This window comes from Mastigoproctus giganteus, chromosome 3, assembly GCF_048544385.1.
Source record: "Mastigoproctus giganteus isolate SK-2022 chromosome 3, ASM4854438v1, whole genome shotgun sequence".
In the NCBI taxonomy this organism is placed as follows: Eukaryota; Metazoa; Arthropoda; class Arachnida; order Uropygi; family Thelyphonidae; genus Mastigoproctus; species Mastigoproctus giganteus.
In genome coordinates, this window is record NC_143577.1 from 17,787,159 (window position 1) to 17,811,039 (window position 23,881).

General features: G+C 35.7%; 2 protein-coding genes across 2 annotated transcripts in view; both read left to right on the forward strand.

The window, feature by feature from the left end:
* The window catches only part of LOC150087757 (carnitine O-acetyltransferase-like), a 33,235-nt gene extending 17,931 nt beyond the window's left edge, over positions 1-15,304 (forward strand). The window contains exons 7-9 of the mRNA XM_090369865.1: positions 2,045-2,217; positions 5,086-5,186; positions 15,178-15,304. Of these exons, the coding sequence (XP_090225991.1) occupies positions 2,045-2,217; positions 5,086-5,186; positions 15,178-15,304 (401 nt within the window). The remainder of the gene's footprint in view (positions 1-2,044; positions 2,218-5,085; positions 5,187-15,177) is intronic.
* An 8,401-nt stretch (positions 15,305-23,705) lies between these two features.
* Positions 23,706-23,881, forward strand: part of LOC150087758 (carnitine O-acetyltransferase-like) — a 30,410-nt gene continuing 30,234 nt past the window's right edge. Inside the window, exon 1 of the mRNA XM_090369866.1 lies at positions 23,706-23,789. Within this exon, the coding sequence (XP_090225992.1) occupies positions 23,706-23,789 (84 nt within the window). The remainder of the gene's footprint in view (positions 23,790-23,881) is intronic.

Here is a 23,881-nt window from a genome sequence, read left to right on the forward strand (position 1 = left end):
GATTAAAAACTATGAACTGAAAATCTCTTTTGCCCCACGAGGTGCATCTAGTGGATTTTCATTCACTAAAATCCAATTGGAACCCTGAAATAAAAAAAAAAAAATGTCAGGAATGCTATGTGAGGAGCTTTCAAATTTCAACATAAATTCTTCATAGTTAGCTATAGTCATAATAAAGGAAATTTGAAAGCTTCTTATTAGAGCTCCTGACATTTTTACTTCATCATTCCAACTAGATTTTACTGAAACGAAAATCTACCATGTAAAGTGTACCTTCATGGGGGACAGGGTAGATTTCTAGTTCATAGTTAAATTCTTTTATGTTTTTTGATGAAACCAAACAGAAAGTAAAGTATTCAAGCTTTAGCTGTGGTAGAGCTAGATTAATAGTGTCACAAAACTTGAGACTTGCAGCCAAAAGTAATTTTATGTAGTTGTTATTTGGTTTTTAGGAGCATTAGCAACTAAGGTCATATTTCTCTGGGGATATGCGGTGATCATTCCCTGATCTTTCCGCATCCTCCGTATTTGGTAGTCACAGGCTTGAACCCCGGTCTAATCAAGAAGCCTTTTATGTAGTAAAAAGATATAAACTTAGAATACTGTGGTTGACCTTGTTTTGAAAAAATTTTTGGCGAATCAACTGTTTTGGTCAGTGCACTGCTTTACATAGTTTGTTGTGTATTATGTCTGTATTGTCCTAAGTGCATGCTCTTAGGACAATTTGTATGTTTTTGGAGGGGACAAAAATTCTGAAGTGACTGTATTACCTTATGAATCTGTAAAGTAATTAAAAAGAAAGATAAGTAGCTTTCATTCACGCAATTCTTGAAGCCAATTTCTACTTCCATTGCATCAAACTCCACTGGATCAAGTTCCACTGTATCTTCCTTACCTTTTCTACATCTAGCTCTTTTATCAACAAATTATTCCTATCATTTCCCAGCATGTCAAGACCCAAAAAAAACTGGTAAACTGCAGGTCATTATCAATCAACTGCAGGATGGAAGCCTTCTCAACAATTTATGTTGAGGAAAATGGACCATAATCTGCCATGCTGGTCCAGTGTGGGTTGGCAGATCGACCATATTTAGCAGTCAGGGGCGTGAACCCTGGTCTTCTCAAAGAGTGTGTGCTACTACACTCCCACTCCTGACCACTTGGCTACGGATGCCTGAGACTCATGTATATGGTCTTATTTGGGGCACTGATAAGTTAAACACTTGCACATTTTTATACATATAATTTTATGTGACTTATTTCTATCTTAAAATTGTGTATTTTGTATAACTCATCAATGAGATTTTGCCTATGATCTGATATAAGGATCTGCATTGGGTTTCTTTGACAACAGTCCCAGTTGACTTTTGATACTGCTCCAGTGTTATCTAGCATCTCTTTGCAACTTCAGATTAGGGAAGGTAAATGAGGCAAGTTGAAGGCTAACCACATTAATCTTACATGTCCTGCTAAGTTGTTGTTTCTGTAGTAGTATGCATGTACAAGAAAACATTTAATTAGGATAAACATTCATCTGATAAGTATTCACCAATAATATCAAAAAAAAACATTTTTTTAAATTTAAAAATATTTCTTGGCTAAATGCCTAAGAGTATGAAGGAGTTGTTTATGCATGGGTACTGCACTTAGATCATTTCTACTACCCAGGTAGAAAGAATGCATCATTTAATTATATCTCATATTGTGAATACCTTCACAATGAGTGGCTGAGGTATGCACTGCTTTGAATAAGTAATGCTTAACCAGTGGAGAAGACTAATGTTACTTACTTATTCTCAGCAGATACCACCACCTGAACATTACTGTTTCAAAGCTTGTTGGCTCTGATGAGTAAGCCAACAAGCTTTGAAATGGTGATGTCTGGGTGGTGGTATCTGCCGAGAATAAGTGACATTAGTCTTCTCCATTGGTGAAGCATTACTTATTCAAAGCAGTGCATACCTCAGCCACTCATTGTGAGGGTTACCATTTGTGCATTTAGAAACATTCAGTCAACATTATATGCCTATTTTTCTCTTTCTAGATCCTCTAAATAAAAAATCTGTGGAAGCTATCCAGCAGAGTATATTTATGTTATGTTTGGATAAGCCCATTAAGAATGATACTGACAGAGTGAAAAATGCAATTCAGCATGTTATGCATGGAGGTGGTACAGATGGAAATAGTGCTAACCGATGGTTTGATAAAACAGTCCAGGTAAGAAACTGTCCACATTTTTATTGCCTCAGTTAAAACACTGATTCTTTGATCCTTCTCTTTAAAAGAGAGATATAACTGTAAATTAATTATACAAGTACCCTTGATAAAAGAGATTTATTCATTCAGAACCTGTACTGGTTCCTAGTAACATCACTACATATGGTTACAATAAATCTTCATTACATGCTGTTACTTGTAATGCAATCATTCAGACCAGAAAAAAAAAAAAGAAAAAAAAGAGTAATCCTATTTCTGGAATATGTGTGTTGCTGGTGATAATGTACATGTAGCTTCATACAAACTACATGTACATTATCATATGTACAGGCTACATATGGGTCTTTGTCAATATAATTGAGAAAGCCTTAAGGGTTCAGGAAAACTGCTAGTTAGGAACAGCTCAGTGGTTAATGCATATATGTGAGTCAAAGTAATGCATGCATACACACCCCAAAAGTTCTTGTATGAGGTCTCAAAAGAGGACGACATAGTCTTTTGATGGAGAAACAATGTACTGATGACAGAGATATTTATAATGAATTAGATGGTAATAGAACAAACTTATCTGCAAAAAGATCTAAACCTCCCAAACACTTCCTTGTTTATTTCACAAATATACGTGGTCTCAATTCTAATCTCAATGATGTCCATTTCCACTTATAGCCTGCTGAACCCTCTAGGCACCTTTTCTGACAGAATCCCAGTTATTGGTTGGTTCAACCACTGCTCATCTCAGTTGTCTGAATTATTTGCTGTATAATTCCTTTCACTTCATAGGTATCACAGTCCAGCACATCATTGTTGACTGCCCTCTCTATAATGGAGTACGGCAAACCATCTTCTTATCAAACTATGCAGCCCAAATCACACCTACTTTGCAACAAATATTAGATGACAGATCTGATATTGATGCAGTTTTCACTTTCCTAAAAAGGATAAAATGCTATGACAGAATATAATGCTTAAATCTCACATAATGTACATATCTCACTTTTAATAATGCCTGTTATCTCCTACCATTGTTTGGCGCATAATGGCCTTTAGTTGCCATTGCGCCGTAAAACATCCAACAACAACTTCATAGGTGGTACTTATCATATGGGTGCCTCCGTAGCCAGGTGGGAAGGAGCAGCAGTGCGTAGCTCGCGCTTCTTGATTAGACCGGGGTTCAAGCCCATCACCACCAAATAGGAAGGATGTGGAAAGGTCAGGGAATGACCACCGCATATCCCAGAGCAATATGGCCTTAGTTGCTAATGCTCCTAAAAACCAAATAACAACAATAACTTAGCATATGTTCATTCTGATATTCCCTGTCAGAGACTTAGTAATTTGGATTCTCCTCATTTTGATTTCTCTGGCTTAAAATCTCTTTACCACATTCTGTCAAAGTCATCTGTTGCCTATTTTGTTCTTCTAACTCTACTAATCACTTGGAACTCTTTCACTTCCTCTCTTTGAAACTTATATTTAACCAGTCCAACTTTCCTAACAATGAGGTAACTTTCCTTTACCAGTTAAAATCAGTAATTTTAATGTTCACAACTCCAGTTGGCTTCCGTTTTCTAATCATATGGACCCAGCTGGTTGAGATGCTGAGGCTTTTGCAATTACTAATGACCTCGCACAGATTGTTCATTTACCTACCAGAATACCAGACAATCCTAACAACTCAGTATAAGGCATTCTGATTTACTGGCCCACTCTATTTCTCTGTACAGTTGTTCATTGTACTCATCAGAGTCATTAGACCTACAACATGCTCCTACTCTAATTTTTGCTTTCCCAGTGCTTATGTCACTCCAAACTTATTCAACGTTGCACTAGCCACCCATGTCAACTAGTTGCTTCTTAACTAAGAGCATAACCACTCCCTCCCTCCTATCCTTTTTTGTATATGTTGTATCCCCCATATTCAAATTCTACATCTCTTATATCTGAGTGATACCATGTCTCTGATATCCCTGCAATATCTGCATTTGATGACTTCACCAGCACTTCAAATTCATCAAGTTTATTTACTATGCTCCTAGCATTGGTGTACATGCAAGTATACACAAACCTGTTCTTACTCTTAGTATGTATTGACTGTATTGAAGTTGTAAATTCTTCTGGCTGTGGTGTCCATAATGAGTTTAAACAGAAATTATTATATTAACAGAAATTATTGTAGGGGATTTTGCACAGCAGAAGCTAAGCTCCAGGAAGTTGTTAATTAGGGGATTTTGAGTTGCAAATGTTATTATATATCATTAACAACATCTTGAGAGTTTAGCTACTGCTACTTTGCAGAATGCCTTACAATAATTTCTATTTAAATAGTATGGCTGACACAGCCAGAAGAATTAACAATTGCATTATAGTCTCTCTACTGTTATTGTTATACATAATAATAGGCAGCAGTAATTTTTGTATTCCTTTGAATTTTTGAATTTCTTTCTTTCTTTTTTTTTTTTTTTTTTTTTTTGAAGAAGTAGCATTCAGCAATGAAAGAATGAATGATAGTTGTGGTCAGAAATATGATATGTTGGAATTAGGGAATTCCCTGGTCAGATTCCTGACTGATTATTATCATTTTAATACATTAATGATATTTTATTGCGCTTTTATTTAATGTGATTACTTATAACAGCATTAAGACTCAGTGGAAATGTAATTTTTGAAAGAAACAAAATGAAACTTAATTACTAACAAATACTACTTTTTTTGGGGAATTGTTCCCTCACTTGAGAATAGAGACACTATTTTCACATGAGTCAAAAATTTTTTTGTATAGTTTCTCATGAGTTAAATTTTTTAATATACAGTTCATAATCACCAAGTGTTATTGTATAATGTATATTTTATTTACTTCTTTCTTCTTAGATCATAGTTGGAGAAGATGGAGTTATAGGAATGACTTATGAACATAGCCCTGCTGATGCCCCACCGACAGCTGCACTTTCAGCAACCTTGTTTCAAAGTCTGTATGTTAATTTTTATTTACATTTATCAAATTAACTATATTGTCGATTTTAAATATTTTGCAGTGTTTTGGCAATAATCATTAGAATAATTTCGTGCTGCGAGTTCATTTCTAGTATCTGAAAAGAATGAGGTTGTGATCAAGAGATTTTTTTTTTTTTTTTTTGCATAAAATAGTTTTCATTTTAGAAATGAGTAGTATTAATGAGCCTGCTAGGAGGCTCATCAATACTACTGATTTCTTTTCTTTTCTTTTCTTTTTTTTTTTATAAATTAACAAGTATCTGATTGTGGTTGGAATATTTTAAAACTTTAACAGTATAAAAGTATGCTTTATGCATTAAGTTTTCATTCACGAGTAGTAGATTTTACCCAACTCTATAAAGTTATATTTCAATATTTATTTTGACTGAATTTTGAAATGTTTTTCTCTCTTTATATATTTGATATTCTAACTTTAAACATTAACATGTCTCAAACTTCTTAATAATAATAAGAGAGCAATTATAAACACTTAACAGGGGTGACTAACATCATAGTTCTTACAGTGTTATTAAAGGCTTTGTTTCTGTAACATCAAAGGCTCTCTTTTGCTTTGCCTTCTTAGTTTTGAGGAAAGTTATGACATTCAGATCACTGCATAGTTCTGACTTTCTCAGGGCATAATGAATGAAGAATTCATCATATTCCTCTACTCTGCTTTCAGAAATAATAGTTCCTTGAAAAAATGGTAGCATTTTTATCATTTATTAAATTGACCCTCATCCTCTCTGGCACTGTAAAGTGGAATACTTTTATAGCAGATTTTAAAAAATGCCTACTCATTTTGTTCATATGTTGCCCCTTTCTTCTCCCCCCATTACCAACTTTGAAATTCTCATTAATGATGTCACCAGCTTGCCAATTCTTCATAGTTGTTCCAGGGGACTTTATCTATCTATTATTATTTTTATTGTTATTATTATTATTATTATTATTAGCTATATGGTGCAAGGAAGCCTGAAGCTTATGCTGCACCAGCCAAAAAAAAAAAAAAAAATCCCGAGTTACCCTTAGAGAAAGAGAGGAGAAGTAGAAGGGAATCACCAAGAAAGAGAAGGATGACGATATCCAGCTCAGGATCCTGGGTGTGCCAAAAATAAGGTAATATGGGGGAGGACTGATTTTATTACGCTTAACTTTAAGTTAACCCAAGGCTTCCTCAGTTAAGAGGCTTCCTCATTTATTATTTACTTACTTCCCTGAACTAAGAATGTCACCTTCCCTGGGCCCAAGCAATGTGGAGATGTGCCCATAATTATAATTCCGGCACCTTATAGGAAAAGGCTTACCAACCCAGTGAAACTCTTTGTCCCAGGGCCTGTGCTAGCTCTCAACATGCCTGTCCTATTCCAAGTACAAGCTTGATCAAAAAGTTTGGTGAACGTTACAAAAAATTAATTTTTAAATGTTTACATTTTAAATATTCTTCAATATAATTTCCTTCTTCTGCATTCAATTCCATCATGCCTGCCACTGATCAAAACGTTTTTTTGAAAGTTGTCTTTTGTGAATGCTTTTAGATGATCCATTGTGTTTAGTACACAATGCACCCCTTGAAATAATCAACAGGTTCATTGTGCCAAATCAGTGAAAGATGGGTGTGACACACTGGCAATGTTTTTGCTGATCAAAAATTGCTAAATGCCAAGTGCATAGTTTAGTTTAGTTATGGTGACATAGCTAATCATTTTGCCATTTTTTGAGTTATTTATTGGATTGCATCTTTCAACCATTTTAAAACTTCTTGGTAGTTGGCTACATTAACTGTGACACCTTGTGAACAAATTCCAATAACACCATCCCCTCATTGTTAAAAATAGAGTCAGCATGATGTTTAAATGTGATTTTTTTAACTGCTGCACTTTTTTTATATCCTTGGAGACGTGTTTTCCGTGGCAGCTTTGAACCTTGACCTCTAGGTCATATCCATACATCGAATACTCATTACCTGTCTAATTTTTATTAAAAACACAGGATCTTGTTTGAACAACTCAAATGAAATGAGCACTCAGTGCTGTCTTTGATCTCAGCTGAGAAAGTGTGGAACAAATTTGGTGGTCACCTGCTTCATGCCCACATCCTCAGTCAAAATGGCTTGAAGTCAACCAGATGAAGATGTTTCCTCAGCAATTTCTTGGATGGTCAGTCACTAATCTGATTGATTGATAGTATAGACTTCATTGATATTTTGATTATTTTGGGATGCTGATGGGCAGTTGCTTCTTTCTTCATCTACAAATGAAAAATTTCCCTCACAAAACCTTTGAAACAACTTGAGAACTGTTCTTTTTTTTTTTTTTTTCATTATAGCATCATCTCTGTAAACTGTAATGAGCACTTTGTGTTTCCCAAGTTTACAACAAAAATTAATGTCCACACATTTTCAGATTTTATTATTTTCAGTATATGCAACAAATGAGAAAAAAAAGTGCTTATGCAAAACAGCTTTCTCTAAACTGGAGCATAATAACAAGTTAAAACTTGTATCTATGATCAGAAGCTGTAAACCCTGCTCACAATCTGTTAGCCACTGCTGTTTATTCAAAAATCATAAGATCGTTCTTCAGATTTTTTGCTCAAACCATGTATATCAGTTCTTCCTATTATGTATTGTCATGAAAGGGTACGGAAGGAAATTGGGGTTATGGTGGAGGGAGAGAGTGGGGGATAAAAAAAGAAACAGAAAGGAAGGAAGAAAGGAAATTGTGAGGAAACAAAAAGGGAAAAGGTGTTTAGCTTACTTTATATGATGCTACCTCTGAATTTTTAGCGTTAGCATTAGTAGATGCATATAATGCAAGAAAGCAAGCTTATGCAGCATCTGCCAAAAAAAAAAAAAAAAAACTCCCATTTCACCCCTCTGTTCATTCCAAATACCTGTCCAGCTGAGCCTTAACTTTATTTAGGTTATCAACTTCCACAACAAAGGATGGAAGTCTGTTCCACCAACCAACCACCCGCTGGCTAAAGGCAAACTTCTGATCTATCCTACATCTGTCTTTCCTCAATTTGAATTTATGCCCTCTCAAATGATTATTCTGAGCAAGAGGAAGAATTCCATCAGCATTGAGCATGCTCAAACCATTCAAGGCTTTATACACCTCAATCAGATCACCTCGCAGGTGCCTAATCTCCAGACACTGTAATTTGCAAATTTAAGCCTTTCTTCGTAAGAGCAACCCTTTGTTCCATTCACTAATCTTGTTGCCCTTCTCTGTACTCGTTCCAACAGCCCTACATCCTTCTTAAAATGAGGCCTCCAGACCTGTATATAGTACTCAAGGTGTGGCCTGACCATTGCCTTATATAAGGGGATAATCACCTCCTTATCGCTGCTAGAAAAATTCCTGTATATCATTGACAAGACACTATGAGCTACTCTTGCAGACCGTCTGCACTTCTCAGAAAACTTCATATCTGCCTGCACAATTACCCCCAGGTCTTTTTCATTCTCTACCACTGTCAGTGTAGTACCACAGAGTTGATACGTCACTCTGGGGTTGCTACTTCCCATATGTAGTACTTTACATTTGTCAATGTTAAACTTCATTTGCCACCTCCCAGCCCATCTGCTCAACTTTTCTAGATCCTGTTGCAGCAGCAGCATACTGTCATTAGTGTCCTTAACAACCCTGCCAACCTTTGTATTGTCTGAAAACTTGGACATTAAGCTTGATATACCATCATCAATATCATTTATAAATACAGAAAACAACAATGGACCCAATACTGAACCCTGAGGGACTCCACTAATAACATTAGTCCACGATGAGCAGTGTCCATTGATTACCACTCTCTGTCTTCTCCCACTCAACCATCCCTTTATCCGGCGCCTCTGTAGCCAGGTGGGCAGGAGCAGCAGTGCATAGCACACGCTTCTTGATTAGACCAGGGTTCGAGCCCGTGATCACCAAATATACGGAGGATGTGGAAAGGTCAGGGAATGACCACTGCATATCCCCGGAGCAATGTGGCCTTAGTTGCTAATGCTCCTAAAAACCAAATAAACAAACAAACAATCCCTTTATCCATAGCAGCAATTTGCCTCCAATGCCACACTGCTCCAATTTGTGCGGCAGTCTTCCATGTGCAACAGTATCAAAAGCCTTTCTAAGATCCAAATATATGATATCAAAGTTATTCAAATTTTCCCTTTAAATATTTAAACCTTCGATATAGTTGCATGGTGTCAAAAATCATTCCAGTATTTTTTATACTTTTCTCATGTAAAAAATTCTCTCTGAGCTTACTAAGATCGTTCTATACAGGGTGTTTCAAAAATACATAGCATAACTTCAGGAATAAGTTCCTTATATGTAGACAATAAAAATATTTTATGTCAACATAGTTCCGGAAGTGCTTGGTTCCTGAGTTATTAATGGTGCCTCCGTAGCCAGGTGGGCAGGAGCAGCAGTGCGTAGCACACGCTTCTTGATTAGACCGGGGTTCGAGCCCGTGACCACCAAATATGGAGGATGTGGAAAGGTCTCTGAAATGACCACCGCATATCCTGGAGCAATATGGCCTTAGTTGCTAATGCTCCTAAAAACCAAGCAACAAACAACAACAGCTTGGTTCCTGAGTTATTAACCGGAATGTCTTATTCCCGCAGGTGATTTCCTTCATCACAAGATACTGACAAACTCTGGTGGTTTTCCATTCCCACCATGTACTCAAATCAGGAGCAAGTGGACATGCTAGCCGGCCGGGTGGGTAAAGTGCCTGCCTGGCAACCCAAAGGTCGCGTGTTCGAATCCCGCCTCGGGCTTGGACTGCAAAAACCTTTGGAGGTGCATTATGGCCATAGAAGCTGATGCGCCAACAACTAACTAACTAAAAAAAAAAAAAAAAAAAAAAAAGCGGACATGCACTTTATGTACGGTTTGGCGGACGGCAATGCTCTGAAGGCTCGTCGTTTGTACCACGAAAGGTTCCCAGAACAAAGATGTCCAGACAGGAAAACGTTTGAATGTATCTGTTGCTGCCTTTGTGAACATGGGACCTTTACACCTCGTGCTGCCGACAGAGGACGACCAAGATCTATAACTCCTAATGTAGAGAGGTGGACCAACTGCCTGGCCTCCACGCTCACTTGATTTAAACCCACTAGATTTCTTCTTGTGGGGCTATTTAAAGTCTTTGGTGTATTCGACTCCAGTAGCTGATGTGGAAACTCTCTGCAGTTGAATTGTGGCAGGTTGTGAGACAGTACGAAATGTGCCAGGAATTTGGCATTGTCTTAGCGAGTCCATGAGACGTCGATGTGAGGCCTGTATTCAGGCAGAAGGTGGACATTTTGAACAATTACCATAAGGTGATGTGAACAGTTAAGTGTCATAGACAGACCTTCAAAACTCGGAAACCAAGCATTTCTGGAACTATGTTGATATAAAATATTTTTATTGTCTACGTGTGAGGAACTCATTCCTGAAGTTATGCCATGTATTTTTGAGACACCCTGTATATGCCCAGCATCATTTTGAAGTCTGCATTGGTAGCATTAAAATCTTTTTTATGTTAGAATGCCATGATATATATACTATATTATAAGGAAAATAATATTTTAATCTACCAGAAAGTGCGGTGAAAGTATAGACTTCATAGGTATTCAGCACTTTTGAATACAAAGATAGAATATAACCCTAGCCTGATGAGAGCCTAAATACTTTCAAGTAAAACTGTGATAAAGTTTTTGGTAATAATACCATCTCTTTATCTGCTGTCATTATGCAGCACTATACAGTCAAAATAATCAACATGTTTTTTTGGTTAGGCCTAGTAGCTTTGAAAGAAGCAGTTAGATTGTAACTACCACACATTATATGCATGAAATGCAGCCTGGCTATTCGACTGCCGCCCTTCACTGGAAGCAGCCATCTACATGGCAGTTTCTGGTGAAGGATAGTGGGGATACATGTCTGTCTGGGAAGCATTCTCCATAAATTCATTGAGTGGCTCGTCCATTGCCCTCTGCTAATCTATACACTAGGTGCATGTCTGCCAGCTCACAGTTCATATATCGATGTATACTCTTTGTGCGGTGACTATTGCTTGAATGAGTAAACCAGAAATTTTCCCTCTCGCAAACTGATGAACAGCACCGTGTACTGACTTAGGCGACGTTTCTGGTTATGGGTTCCTATGTGATTCACATTCCTTTAGATGTTACCTGCCTCCCCTAAATGTTTGTACCAATATTTTTGAAACACACTGTATAATGTTCTTCATATAATGTTCCTGTTCCATGTTTAATTTTTTCATTGTTACATATATGAAATAAATTAATGTTCATTAATGCATACTTCTTTTGAACTAGTATGAGGAGAAAATTATGTCAATATGAAAAGATATTATATATTAATATAGGATAAAATTTGTGTTTAGGTTTACAAGCAAGGATTATAATTTGCCTGCAAATATTCCTGATTGCCGTCCTACGGAGCTAAAGTTTAATCTCTCGCCAGAAATTCATCTGCCCTTCTAGAGTTTACATATGTAAAGAAGTCTTTACTGTTTTTCTTTGCATCTTTTGCCAATTGACAAGAAATCTTTTAGCATTAGCATTTCTTGCACATGGTGCAAGAAAGCAAGCTTATATAGCATCAGCCAAAAAAAAAAAAAAAAAAACCTTATTTCACCCATCCATTCGCTCCAAATGTTTGTCAAGTTCTGCCTTGAATCTGTTTAAGCTGTCAACTTCTACAACGACAGATGGAAGTTTGTTCCACCAATCAACCACTCACTGGCTAAAGGGAAACTTCCACACATCTATCCTACAACCGTCTTTCCTCAATTTGAGTAAGAAGAAGAATCCCATCAGCATTGAGCATGCTCAAACCATTCAAGGCTTTATACACCTCAATCAGATCACCTTGCAGGTGCCTAGTCTCCAGACACTGTAATTTGCAAAACTTAAGCCTTTCTTCATAAGAGCAACCCTTTATTCCATTCACTAATCTTGTTGCCCTTCTCTGTACTCATTCCAACATCTCTACATCCTTCTTAAAATGAGTCCTCCAGACCTGTATACAGTACTCAAGGTGTGGCCTGACCATTGCCTTTTACAAGGGGATAATCATCTCCTTATCCCTGCTAGAAAAATTCCTGTACATCATTGACAAGACACCATGAGCTACTCTTGCTGCTCATCTGCACTGCTCAGAAAACTTCATATCTGCCTGCACAATTACCCCCAGGTCCTTTTTCGTTCTCTACCACTGTCAGTGTAGTAGCACAGAGTTGATACGTTACTATGGGGTTACTGCTTCCCATATGTAGTACTTTACATTTGTCAATGTTAAAATTCATTTGCCACCTCTCAGCCCATCTGCTCAACTTTTCTAGATCCTGTTGCAACAGTGTACTGTCATTAATGTCATTAACAACCCTGCCAACCTTCATATCATCTGCATTAGCAAAGACATTAAACCTGATATACCATCATCAATATCATTTATAAATACAGAAAACAACAATGGACCCAACACCGAACCCTGTGAGACTCCACTAATAACATTAGTCCACAAAGAGCAGTGTCCATTGATTACCACTCTCTGTCTTCTCTAACTCAACCATTCCTTTATCCATAGCAGCAATTTGCTTCCAATGCCCACTGCTCCAATTTGTGCAGCAGTCTTCCATGTCAAAGGCTTTTCTAAGATCCAAATATATGATATCAGAGTTATTCTTTGCATCCAGTTCCTTTGTGACTACATCATAGTATTCAATCAAATTAGTCAGACAAGACTTTCCCTTAACAAACCCATGCTGTGTCCAAGCTATAACTGAAGTCTTGTTTAGATGATCCTGCAATGCTTCTTTAACCAGTGCCTCCATTAATTTCCTGGGAACAGAAGTTTAACTAACAGGTCTGTAATTACCTCTCTCTCTTTGATTCTCCTTTGTGGATTTGGGTCACATTTGCACATCTCCAGTCCATGGGTACCTTCCCTGAGTCCAGGGAAGCTCTCATAATTATGGCTAAGGGATTGCTGACTTCCTTTGCTGCCTCCTTTATTATAACTGGATAGATTCCATCCACCCCAGGTGCCTTTCTTGTGTTTATCTTCAAAAATTTCTCTTCCACTTTACTCTCAGTTATTACAAGATTATCTAGCTTACTGCCAGAGTTGAATATACTTCTGGCATTCCCATCTCTGAATAACTCCTGTGTGAATGTTTATGCAAAATATTTATTTAGTTTGTTAGCTACCTGAGCAGGATCATCAACAGTTGAACCATTGATATCAAGCGGACCAATCAGATTCATCTCCCTTTTTTTTTTTTAGAGTTTACATAAGTAAAGAACTCTTTGCTGTTTTTCTTTGCATCCTTTGCCAAAGATTTCTCATAATCTGCCTTTGCCTGCCTAACCTCCTTTGTAACTTGGTTACAGACCAGCTTATATCTATCATAGGCTACTGTGTCACATGTTAATTTATATGTATCTCATGATTTTTCTTTTCTATCACATGTCTAATTAGTTCATCTGACATCCATTTAGGCCTAAATCTTGAACAATATTTCTTTGTTGGTATGAAAAGCCTAGTAGCTTCCAAGATTAATTCTTTGAATGCTTCCAATTTTGAATTTGCTGTTGGTAACATCATTAGTTGGTTCCACCGTATAGAAATAAATACTGTCTCAGACCACCATAGTCACCTTTATGAAAGCAAAAACCCTTCCCTTTACCCTTGATGGTAGTTACCTCTTTGAATAAATCCCACTTCAGCACACTGTGATCACTGCCACCTAGTGGTTCCTTTATCTGAAGATTCTTGATGCATAAAGAATCACTACTGATAATCCGATCAAGAATATTACTCACTCTAGTTGCCTCCCGAACATGCTTCTGTAGAAAACAAATCATCCAATAAATCCACAAAAGCCTTGCTAATGTGTGAGTGACCAACCCACAAATTCTAGTCAATATCCAGGAAATTAAAATCCCCCCATTATATGACACTCTAATTTACAGGCCCACTCAATTTCTCTGCAGAATTGCTCATTATGCTCATCACATTCATTAGGCCTGTAACACACACCTACTCATTTTTCCTTTCCCAGTACTTATGTCACACCAAACAGACCCATCATTGCATTGTCTACCCACATCAATCGGATGCACTTCCTTAGATTTTGTGTTTCTTAACTAACAGCATAACCCTTCCTCCCTTCCTGTCCTGTCTATCCTTTCTGTACACATTGTATTCCCCAAATTCCAGTTCTGCACTGCTTATGTCTGTGTGACACCATGTTTCTGATATCCCAACAATATCTGCTTTTGATGTCTTGACTAGCACTTCAAGCTCATCGAATTTATTAACTATGCTCCTAGCATTGGTGTACATGCAAGTATACATGCACCTGTTTCTACTCTTAGTTACCCTAACACAGCCCATGTATTTACTTGTTCCAGTATGACTCCCAGCAGTCCTAGAAATTCCTATTGGCTTGCTTTCCAGGCTGCTGCTCAATTGCATTTCAATAGAAGTAGTGCAAGAATCACTTTTACCCCTGCCAGCGGCTACTGTTAATCTATTAGTCCGTGTATTCCCATTGCCCTGCTTTCCAGGCTGCTGCTCAATTGCATTTCAATAGAAGTAGTGCAAGAACCACTTTTATCTCTGCCAGCGGCTACTGTTAATCTATTAGTCTGTGTATCCCTCCAAGCTAGCAGTTTTCTGACCCACTTAAATCTGCCTCGATAGCATCAGCAAATATTCTTGCACCCTTTCTATTTAAGTGTATGGCATCCTGTAGAAGCAATCTCTCCTGTTAACAAGTACAGATCAGGCTGAAAAAAAGTCTACCCCTTGAGCCTTGCACAATCTCTCCAGGGCAGAATTGATCGACAAGGCTCTCATCATATACTCCCTCCTATCGTGTCTGGGCAGAATTGCAGACACTTTCAAATTCAACCCTAACTTACGGTTTTTTTTTTGTGTTTAGGTTTACAAGCAAGGATTATGATTTGCCTGCAGATATTCCTGATTGTCCTCCTACAGAGCTAAAGTTTAATCTCTCTCCAGAAATTATTAAGGATATTAAAGTTGCAGGGAAAGAAATTAATGTGTAAGTTTCTAATTTAGTTTTATGTTACTGTTCATATTTAAACTCATCTAGTGATTAAAATATACTTCATTAAATGTTTTTTTTTTTTTTTTTTTTCCCTTTACTGTTATTTTTAAGTAATTTTTGTTTAATATTTGCTACAAGCTATTCTAGCCTCTGGAGATGGCGGGAGTGGATTTATCCACTACTTTTAGTGGATAAATTTATATTTATCCACTAAAAGTAGTGGATAAATATAGTGTTAAGAGGATAAAAATGAGAACTTCAGTGGGACTGTAATGTGTTTTTTGTTTCTAGCAATCTAAAAAAACCAGCAGTGTTTGCAAAACTACCATTGTGCTAATTTGAGGTAGAGTATGTGGCTATATTACTGAATGCCTTTCCTACCAGCTCCCAAATGTATTTTACATTTTATCTACTGGTGTGTTTAATATTTTGTACTAACCATTTGAAAGACACAATATAGCCCTGGCAGCCTATGTGTCGTAAAACTCTATCACAAGAAGAACAACAACAACTGTTGTGTGTGGCATTGCCTGAACTGGTCTCCATCTTAGCAGCTATAATAAGGTAGGTTAGTTTCTATATATAGTAAATACACAATTTTATGGACACAGAGTGCGCGCGCGCACACACACACACACACACACACACACACACACACACACACACACACACACACACACACACACACACACACACACACACACACACAGTGAGAGTACCTACTTAAATTTTCAATTATGTGGGGTACAAATGGTCTCGAAAAATACCTTTTTGATTTAATAGTCATTCAGCAATAATGGATACACTCCCTCCCTTAGTTCATAAAATTGAGAGTTTATTGTAAACCCTCAATTTTATAAATTTTAGTGGTTTTCTATCACTTGTTTTAAATTTGTAGTGTTGCAGTTTTTATCATTCTGGTTTTTAATTTTTTTTTTTTTTAAATTTAAATTCTGGAAACAGCTTGGAACTTTGTTTGCTGACATTGTAGGATGAGTATTTGCTTGTCACTTTTTGTGAAATTATGACAAAAAAAGTATATATAACTCATTGTAAACATCATTGTAGTTTATTGTATGGACTATTTTGTATAGTGTGGAACGAACTTAATTGAAGCAGTGGTTTTAAAGTTACAATAATCAGTATTGGGAACTGATAGTTTAAGACAGTGGTTTTCAACCTTTTTTTAATAACGGCACCCCTAAGTAATTTATTTTATTTTGAGGCATCCCTACTGAATCTACTCAATTTTCTGCCTGTTAGATCTGATTTTCTCTCTCTCTCTCTCTCTCTCTCTCTCTCTCTCTCTCTCTCTCTCTCTCTTGTGTGTGTGTGTGTGTATATATATATATATATATATATATATATATATTATATGATAGTTATTATAAAAATTACATTACATAATACAAATTATATATATACAGTATATATAATTTTATATAGAGGTAATAAATAAACATCAATTATAGATCACCACAAAATTAAAAAGATACTGTATACCGTTTTATAATGAAATAAACATATCAATTAAAAAAATAAGTTTAAGTAACTTAAACCCAAATTACGTGGCACCCCTCGAATGTTGTGGCACCCCGGTTGAAAACCACTGGTTTAAGATATAGTCCAATTAGTATCACACTGCTATTTTTAAGTTGTGGTATTGAATAGTTTAAAAAATACTTCCATCATTTTATAAATAGCTTTTTATTGAGTACATCACATCATAATATAGCATATTATAATTTTTTGTAAAATTTAGTTTAAATTTTATTTTAGTAATAATTACAGTTAGAATGTGCAATTCTCCTATGAATTAAGGTCTTATTCCTTGCACTAGCTGCAGGATGCATTCAGATCCGTCTAGCAAGATATTAAATTGTCGCAAACGATCCCTTTTTTTGTGTGTGTGCATTATGCAAAAAGAGTGAGGTAATGATACAAAAAAATTCAGTATTTTGATGGTTGTTCTCTGTGAGGAAAAGAGTTTTTTTGCCACTCTGGAGAAAATTAAATCATGGGACTCATTGGTTACTTGAGTCAACCACAATAATGATACCTGTTTCCATGCATCTGGCTGCAGAGGCAGGAAGGGTTGTTATTCTAGGAGATTCAGTTATTAGAGAAGCAAAGAATAATTCAGTATCAGAGATAGTGGAGCTGCACCAGCATACATCTGCTTGATGTAAAAGTTAATATTGTTCAACAGTTATCATCTTTTAAGGACACAAAAGCTGTTGCTGTACATGTAGGTACTAATACTATTTAACGTGCAGAGTTTTTGAGCTCTTACTTCATAGTTATTAGCATTAGCAGTGGCAAATGATGCAAGAAGGTAAGTTTATACAGCATCAGCCAAAAAAAAAAAAAAAAAAAAAAAAAACCACTTCAACCTTCCATTTCACCTATTCATTTCCTCCAGTAGTTTGTTTAGTTCTTCCTTGAATTTATTTAAACTATCAATTTCCACAACAACAGATGGAAGTTTGTTCCAGCATCAACCACCTGCTGGCTAAAGGCAAACTACTGCACATCTGTTCTGCAACTGACCTTCCTCAATTTGAACTTGTGCTCCCTTGTGTTTGGTCTGAGCAAGAGGAAGAATCTCATCAGCATTGAGCTTGCTCAATCCATTCAAAACCTTAATCACTGCAATCAGATCACCTTGCAGGTGCCTAGTCTCCAGATGCTGTAGTTCTGCAAACTACAGCATCTGGTTCTACAACATCAGCATTTGAAGCCTTTCTTGGTAAGAGCACCCCTTTGTTCTACTCACCAATCTTATTGCCCTTCTCTGTACTTGTTCCAGCAGCATCACATTTTAAACCTGTATGCAGTACTCAAGATATGGCCTGACCATTGTCTTATGTAATGGGGTAATTACCTCGTTATCCCTACTAGCAAAATTCCTATATATCATTCACAAAACTCCATGAGCTGTCCTGGCAGCCAGCCTGTCTGCATTGCTTAGAGAACTCAAGTTGGTTGACAGATGCCCACTTCTTGGGTCATCATGAACATCTTCGTGCCCATCTTTGAACTGCTTATACTATTCAAATGCACTAGTACAACTAACAGTTCAACAACATAAACAGTTTTTAAGTTTTTCATTCATTTCTGTTGCAGATTTTTCCAGTTTATAGTAAATTTATTTCATATTCATTTATTGCTCCCTTGCAAAATCGTGACATGGAACATTACACTACTGATTGAACCAGTTGTTGCTTGCAACCTGTCTGCCTACTGGACAATCTCTACCATGTTGTACTTCAAACTTTAGAAAAGAGTTTGAAGTACAACATGCCACTTCCATTTATTTTCAAACTCATCGAACATCATGCAACAGCAGCAGTCCAGGAACTTTATTGCCACACCTCAAATGTATAATATATACAGAAAAGATAGACATGACATGTGGGTGGGAGTATGCATTTGGTCAAGAAGCACAGATTTTAAAACAATACAACCATTAGCCATGGGTGGCCAGTGAAATAATGAGTTAGTTATACAGAAAGAAATCATTTCAAATGATTTCTTTCTGTATCAATACATGATTTGATAATCAACAGTGATTGAACACATATTAAGAACCTCCAAGTAAAAGAACCACTAGGTGGCAATAGTGTATTGATGTGCGATTTATTTAAAGAAATAACTACCATGAAGGGTAAAGGGAAGGGATTTTAATGGGTAAAGGTGATTATAATGGTTTTAGTCATTTTTAAAATTATTTTTAGTGTGATCAATATCAATGACTTATGAGACTACCCACAGAGAAGGAGAAAAAAAAAGTGGGATAATTATAAATTGGCACTGGACATAGAATCCTGCAGCAGATAAAAATTAGTCTCTAATCAAGTTACATATTGTGGGGAAGGGCTAGCAAGCACATTATGAGAAGCTATTGGCTAAGAGTCCAAAGAAAAATAGCAAAGAATATTTTGTTTATGTTTTTTGTTTTTGTTTGTTTGTTTATGTTGAAAAAAATATTTTGCATCTACATTCACATGTGAAGGAATTTTTATGCTACATGGTATTGATTATACTGGTCACTATTAGCTAATACAAATTAAAGAGTATTAGAATATTAAATAGTGACCTGGAGTTAAATGATTTTTTGATAGCTGTAATGAAGAGAAATTGTTGTAATTTAAAAATAAACAAGATGCTTGGGGCTAATGAAATCTGTCCAGTTATATTAAAAGAAGCAGTGAAAAAGATAATCCTTTTGCTATAATAATGAGGGAATTGTTAGGTTCAGGAGAAGGCCCTACAAATTGGAGACACACAAATGTCAAATTTGATTTCTGTACTAGAGAAAATTATAACTAATTATGGAATCTGTAGTTTAAAGAAGTAATAAAAAAATATATGGAGTAGAAATGGAGCTGTAGGGCAATCATAGTAGGGATTGTTAAGATTAGATCATGCCTGATCAGTCTGATTAGCTACTGTGAGTTTGTCACAAAGGAAGGATTCAATGAATAATTTTGAAATTTACTTAGCTTTTGAAAAATTTTTATACAGTTCTGCATGAATGACTTTTATATAAATTGATACATTGTGGCATTAGTTGAGAGATACTATATTAGATAAAGGGATTGCTAAGTGATAGGAGGCATAGAGAAGGTTATAAATGGCTGCTTCTCTTCATGGACCAATGCCATTAGCAGTTTTTCATGAGGTTCAGTGTTTGGTTACATACCATTTCTGGTTTTTATTAATAGAGTTAGCATTAATATTAGCCCTGGTAATTAACAACTTGCCAAAATTAATGTTGCAATTTGATAATTGTATTAGGAAGGGTATTTAATGTCAATTATAGGGTATGCTGGTTCAACAAGGTCTAGATCAACTTTTTGGATTGGTATAATATTTGCAATTTATAACATTGATAAATGCAAGGTACTGAATTTGGATAGTACCAGCCCGATAATATGCCATTTGGGTAGAAGTAATCCTAGAATAACATACAATTTGGGTGGCAAATAAACTCAAAGTAGTTGATAATAAAAATACTTGGAGATAAATGTCAAAAGTTCTTTGAGCAGTGTAGACATTCAGTTAGAGCTGGTCATAGGGTTCATTCTGTAATATACAGAAATTTTGTCAGCAGAGATAAAGGATTGATTATCCCATTATGATTATCCAATGGTTAGGCTACATACATAGATATTGCATAGAGGTTTAGGAACCATTTCAGGATGGATATAGATAAATCTGTTGGAAAAGGTGCAGAGAAAAACAAGAATAATGAGGGACACAAAAAGATATTTTTTTTTTACCAAGAAAGACAGGTTCTGTAACTTGCAGTGTCTAGAAACTAGGCATCTTTGTTGAGATGCAATTGAAGTGTTTAAAGTTTGAAAAATATTAAGTAAACTAAATTTGATGGCATTCACTCTTTCTTAGCTGACATGCAAGAGAACATAAATTTAAATTTAAAAAAGGATGGTTGCAGAATAGATATACAGGAATTTGTCTTTAGCCAGAAAGTAATTGATCATTGGAATAAACTTACACCTAGTGTCGTTGAGGTGAGTCTGTTTAAATTTAAGGGATATTAGATATAGGATGTTTCCCTAGATTAAACTTGCTATAATAATTTGAAAATTTTAAATATTTACAGCTTTCTGTTTTTTAATCTCTTTCCAGCTTGTCTAAAAGTCTAGAATTGAGTGTTCATGATTATACAAAATATGGTGGAGAATTCATAAAATCATATAAGCTGAGTCCAGATGGTTTTATACAGGCAGCTTTCCAGTTAGCATTATACAAGTAGGTATATTAGACTGTTTTGTGATTAATATACACTGAAAGGATTTTGAAATAGGACCACTGAATTGGACACACTGTGTGTGTGTGTGTGTGTGTGTGTGTGTGTGCGTGTGCGTGCATATCTGGAGGTATAGTTTCTCATCAGATATTTGATGGATTTAAAGTCTTGCACACATCTAACCTAGTGACATGATGCATTAGCCTATTAGAATACATTATTAGTGTCAGGGAACATCAACATATGTATACGGTTTTCAATAATGATACAATAAATCTTTGAGATGAAATTCTCTTGCACACCTAATGTGGGGGGGGGCTTAGAGTATCCCAGCAAAACATTTCCCAGGTCAGAAGAGTGCTGTCACCAGCCTACACTTCTGCCATTGCTTCTCGTTGTTGCAGCTTCTCACAACCCTTTCATTGACATAAAACAAAAGGAAACATGATTTGTCCAAACACCATACCTTCTTCCAGCCATTCACTCTCCAATCACAGTGTTTACAATCTAGTAAGTGAAATGCAAGTATCTGTGATGTTCACTCAAGAGAGAATATGGAGTCAGCCTTCTCCTTTGATATCCCATCCAGTGGAGAGTTTATCAAAGTACTCTAGACCATCTCACATTTTACCCTGATTACAGTGGCACCACTCTAACCATCCTGTCATTCTGCATGAGCTACTGCATTTCTCACTCCATTCATCCACCATCAGTTTCACATCACAGGTTTTATACAAGCTGGTTATTTTGCCCCTTTCCTCCACTTCTAGTATAACACACAGTGGCAGGTCAAGAGCAGTCCACTAGATGCACTGTTTTGGAGATTGACACACTTCCTTGTCCTGTATCAGCAGTCATACCTCATTAAAAGTTCAACAGATTACTCTCTTCCTATGCTGACCACATATAATGCTGTGCCAGCTGTACACATCATACTCATCTCACCTGGCTGAACTTTTATTTGGCCAGGTGAAAAGTTTCCCTAATTTTTTTAATATAATGCATACATTTTTTTGTTAAAATACAGATTCGTTAAAATATGTGTGCATTATAATTGGACATGCATTATTCAATACTTTTTTAAACATTTTCATTTCTTGATAGTGTTGCTTGGTTTTTTATTTTGGTTTAAAAAAATCACTTAACTGTGTATTAATAAATTCACCTGCTGTGCATAGTATTTCAAATTACTTAAAAAAATCATTCCAGGATAGTTTTTTTATGCATTAAATTTTAATTTTATTTTGTATAACTAAACTTCATCATAAAAGTTACATGTAAAAATATAAACTGCAAGTCATGTAAATTGTAAGTGGCATTGTGGGGCTATATTTTTGCAGAGTTAATACCATAAGTATTGCAACCTTTGGATTTCATTTAATTAACTATTTTCAATCAATATTTGAAAATGTGAGGGAAAAGTAGGAGCAAGAAGGCATACAATTATAATGCCACCTTTGCAAGCAGACCAGCATTTCTTTAAATTAAATAGTATATCAATTTTGGAAAGGTAATTCTTGCTGATGATATATGATCAAGATATGAAAGATTTTAATAATCACTAGGATGAAGAAATTAGTGAAAATTATGTTTTGATAGTTGATAGATATTTGAATAGTAACATAATGTTTTGTTTTTTATTGTAAATCTCTTGTTAATAATATCATCAGATTATTTTCATATGAACGAATTAGTAGTCTTATTAAAATGGCAGAATGATACAAGGAAGCAAAGCAAAGCTCTTGTGTATTAGCTATCATCAGAGGAAAGGTTTTATCCTCTAGTTTTATATTTTAACTGCTTTTCAAAATATTTATCTAATTCTTTTTTAAATCTACATAAGCTTTCTGAGTCTGAAAGAGAGGTTGCAAGTTGTTCTAATAGATGATTATCCATTGACTAAAGACAATTTTCTTATGCCCAGTCTACAGTTATCTAATACATACTTATAAATATTTATGATTTAAAACCTACTATCTACTCTCTAATAATCTCATCTTGGTTCATCCCATAAGTTCCATAGGCTTTATATCAGGACTCTGCACTGGTCATTCCAACATTTGTGTCTGTGAACCATCTTTTGAACAGTACTGACAATATGGAATGAGACATCATCCTGTTAAAACAAATATGGGTTTATACAAAAGACCTAGCACATTGTAAAGAGCATCGAATTGTCCAAAATGGTAAGGTAAGTGTTTGTGGTGCTCTGCAAAACCCAAAAGTTACAGGCCATATGAGATTGAGATGTACTAGAATTATCATGTTTATGTAATTGTTATTATAGCTACTTCTACATGAATTGTGTGACTTTATTGTGTGTTATCTTCTATACAGGAATAGGCCTGTATAGTATAATGGTTGCAAAAATAAGTTCTGAATATTTTTAATTTTGAAATAGTGATTCATATGCATTGAATTAAATGTTTTAAAAAGCATATTTTAAAACCTTATAAAATTCTTGTTTTCTTTACACACTTAATTTGAAAGAATTATATTTGTTTTAAGGCTTCATGGATTTGTGCCAGCAGTTTATGAAGCTGCAACACTGCGCCGATTTCTCCATGGTAGAACAGAAGCAATAAGATCAACATCTATAGAATCTGTGGAATTTTGTAAGGAAATGATGAATCCATCGTCAACAGCACAAAAGAAGTTAACAGCACTGTATAATGCAACAAAGGCACATAAATTATACATTTCACAGGTATGTATGTATAATTTGAAATAAAATTAATAAAGGCAAATTGATGCAGGAAAGCCTGACTTATTTAACCATAAAAATTATCGCCTCTCTTC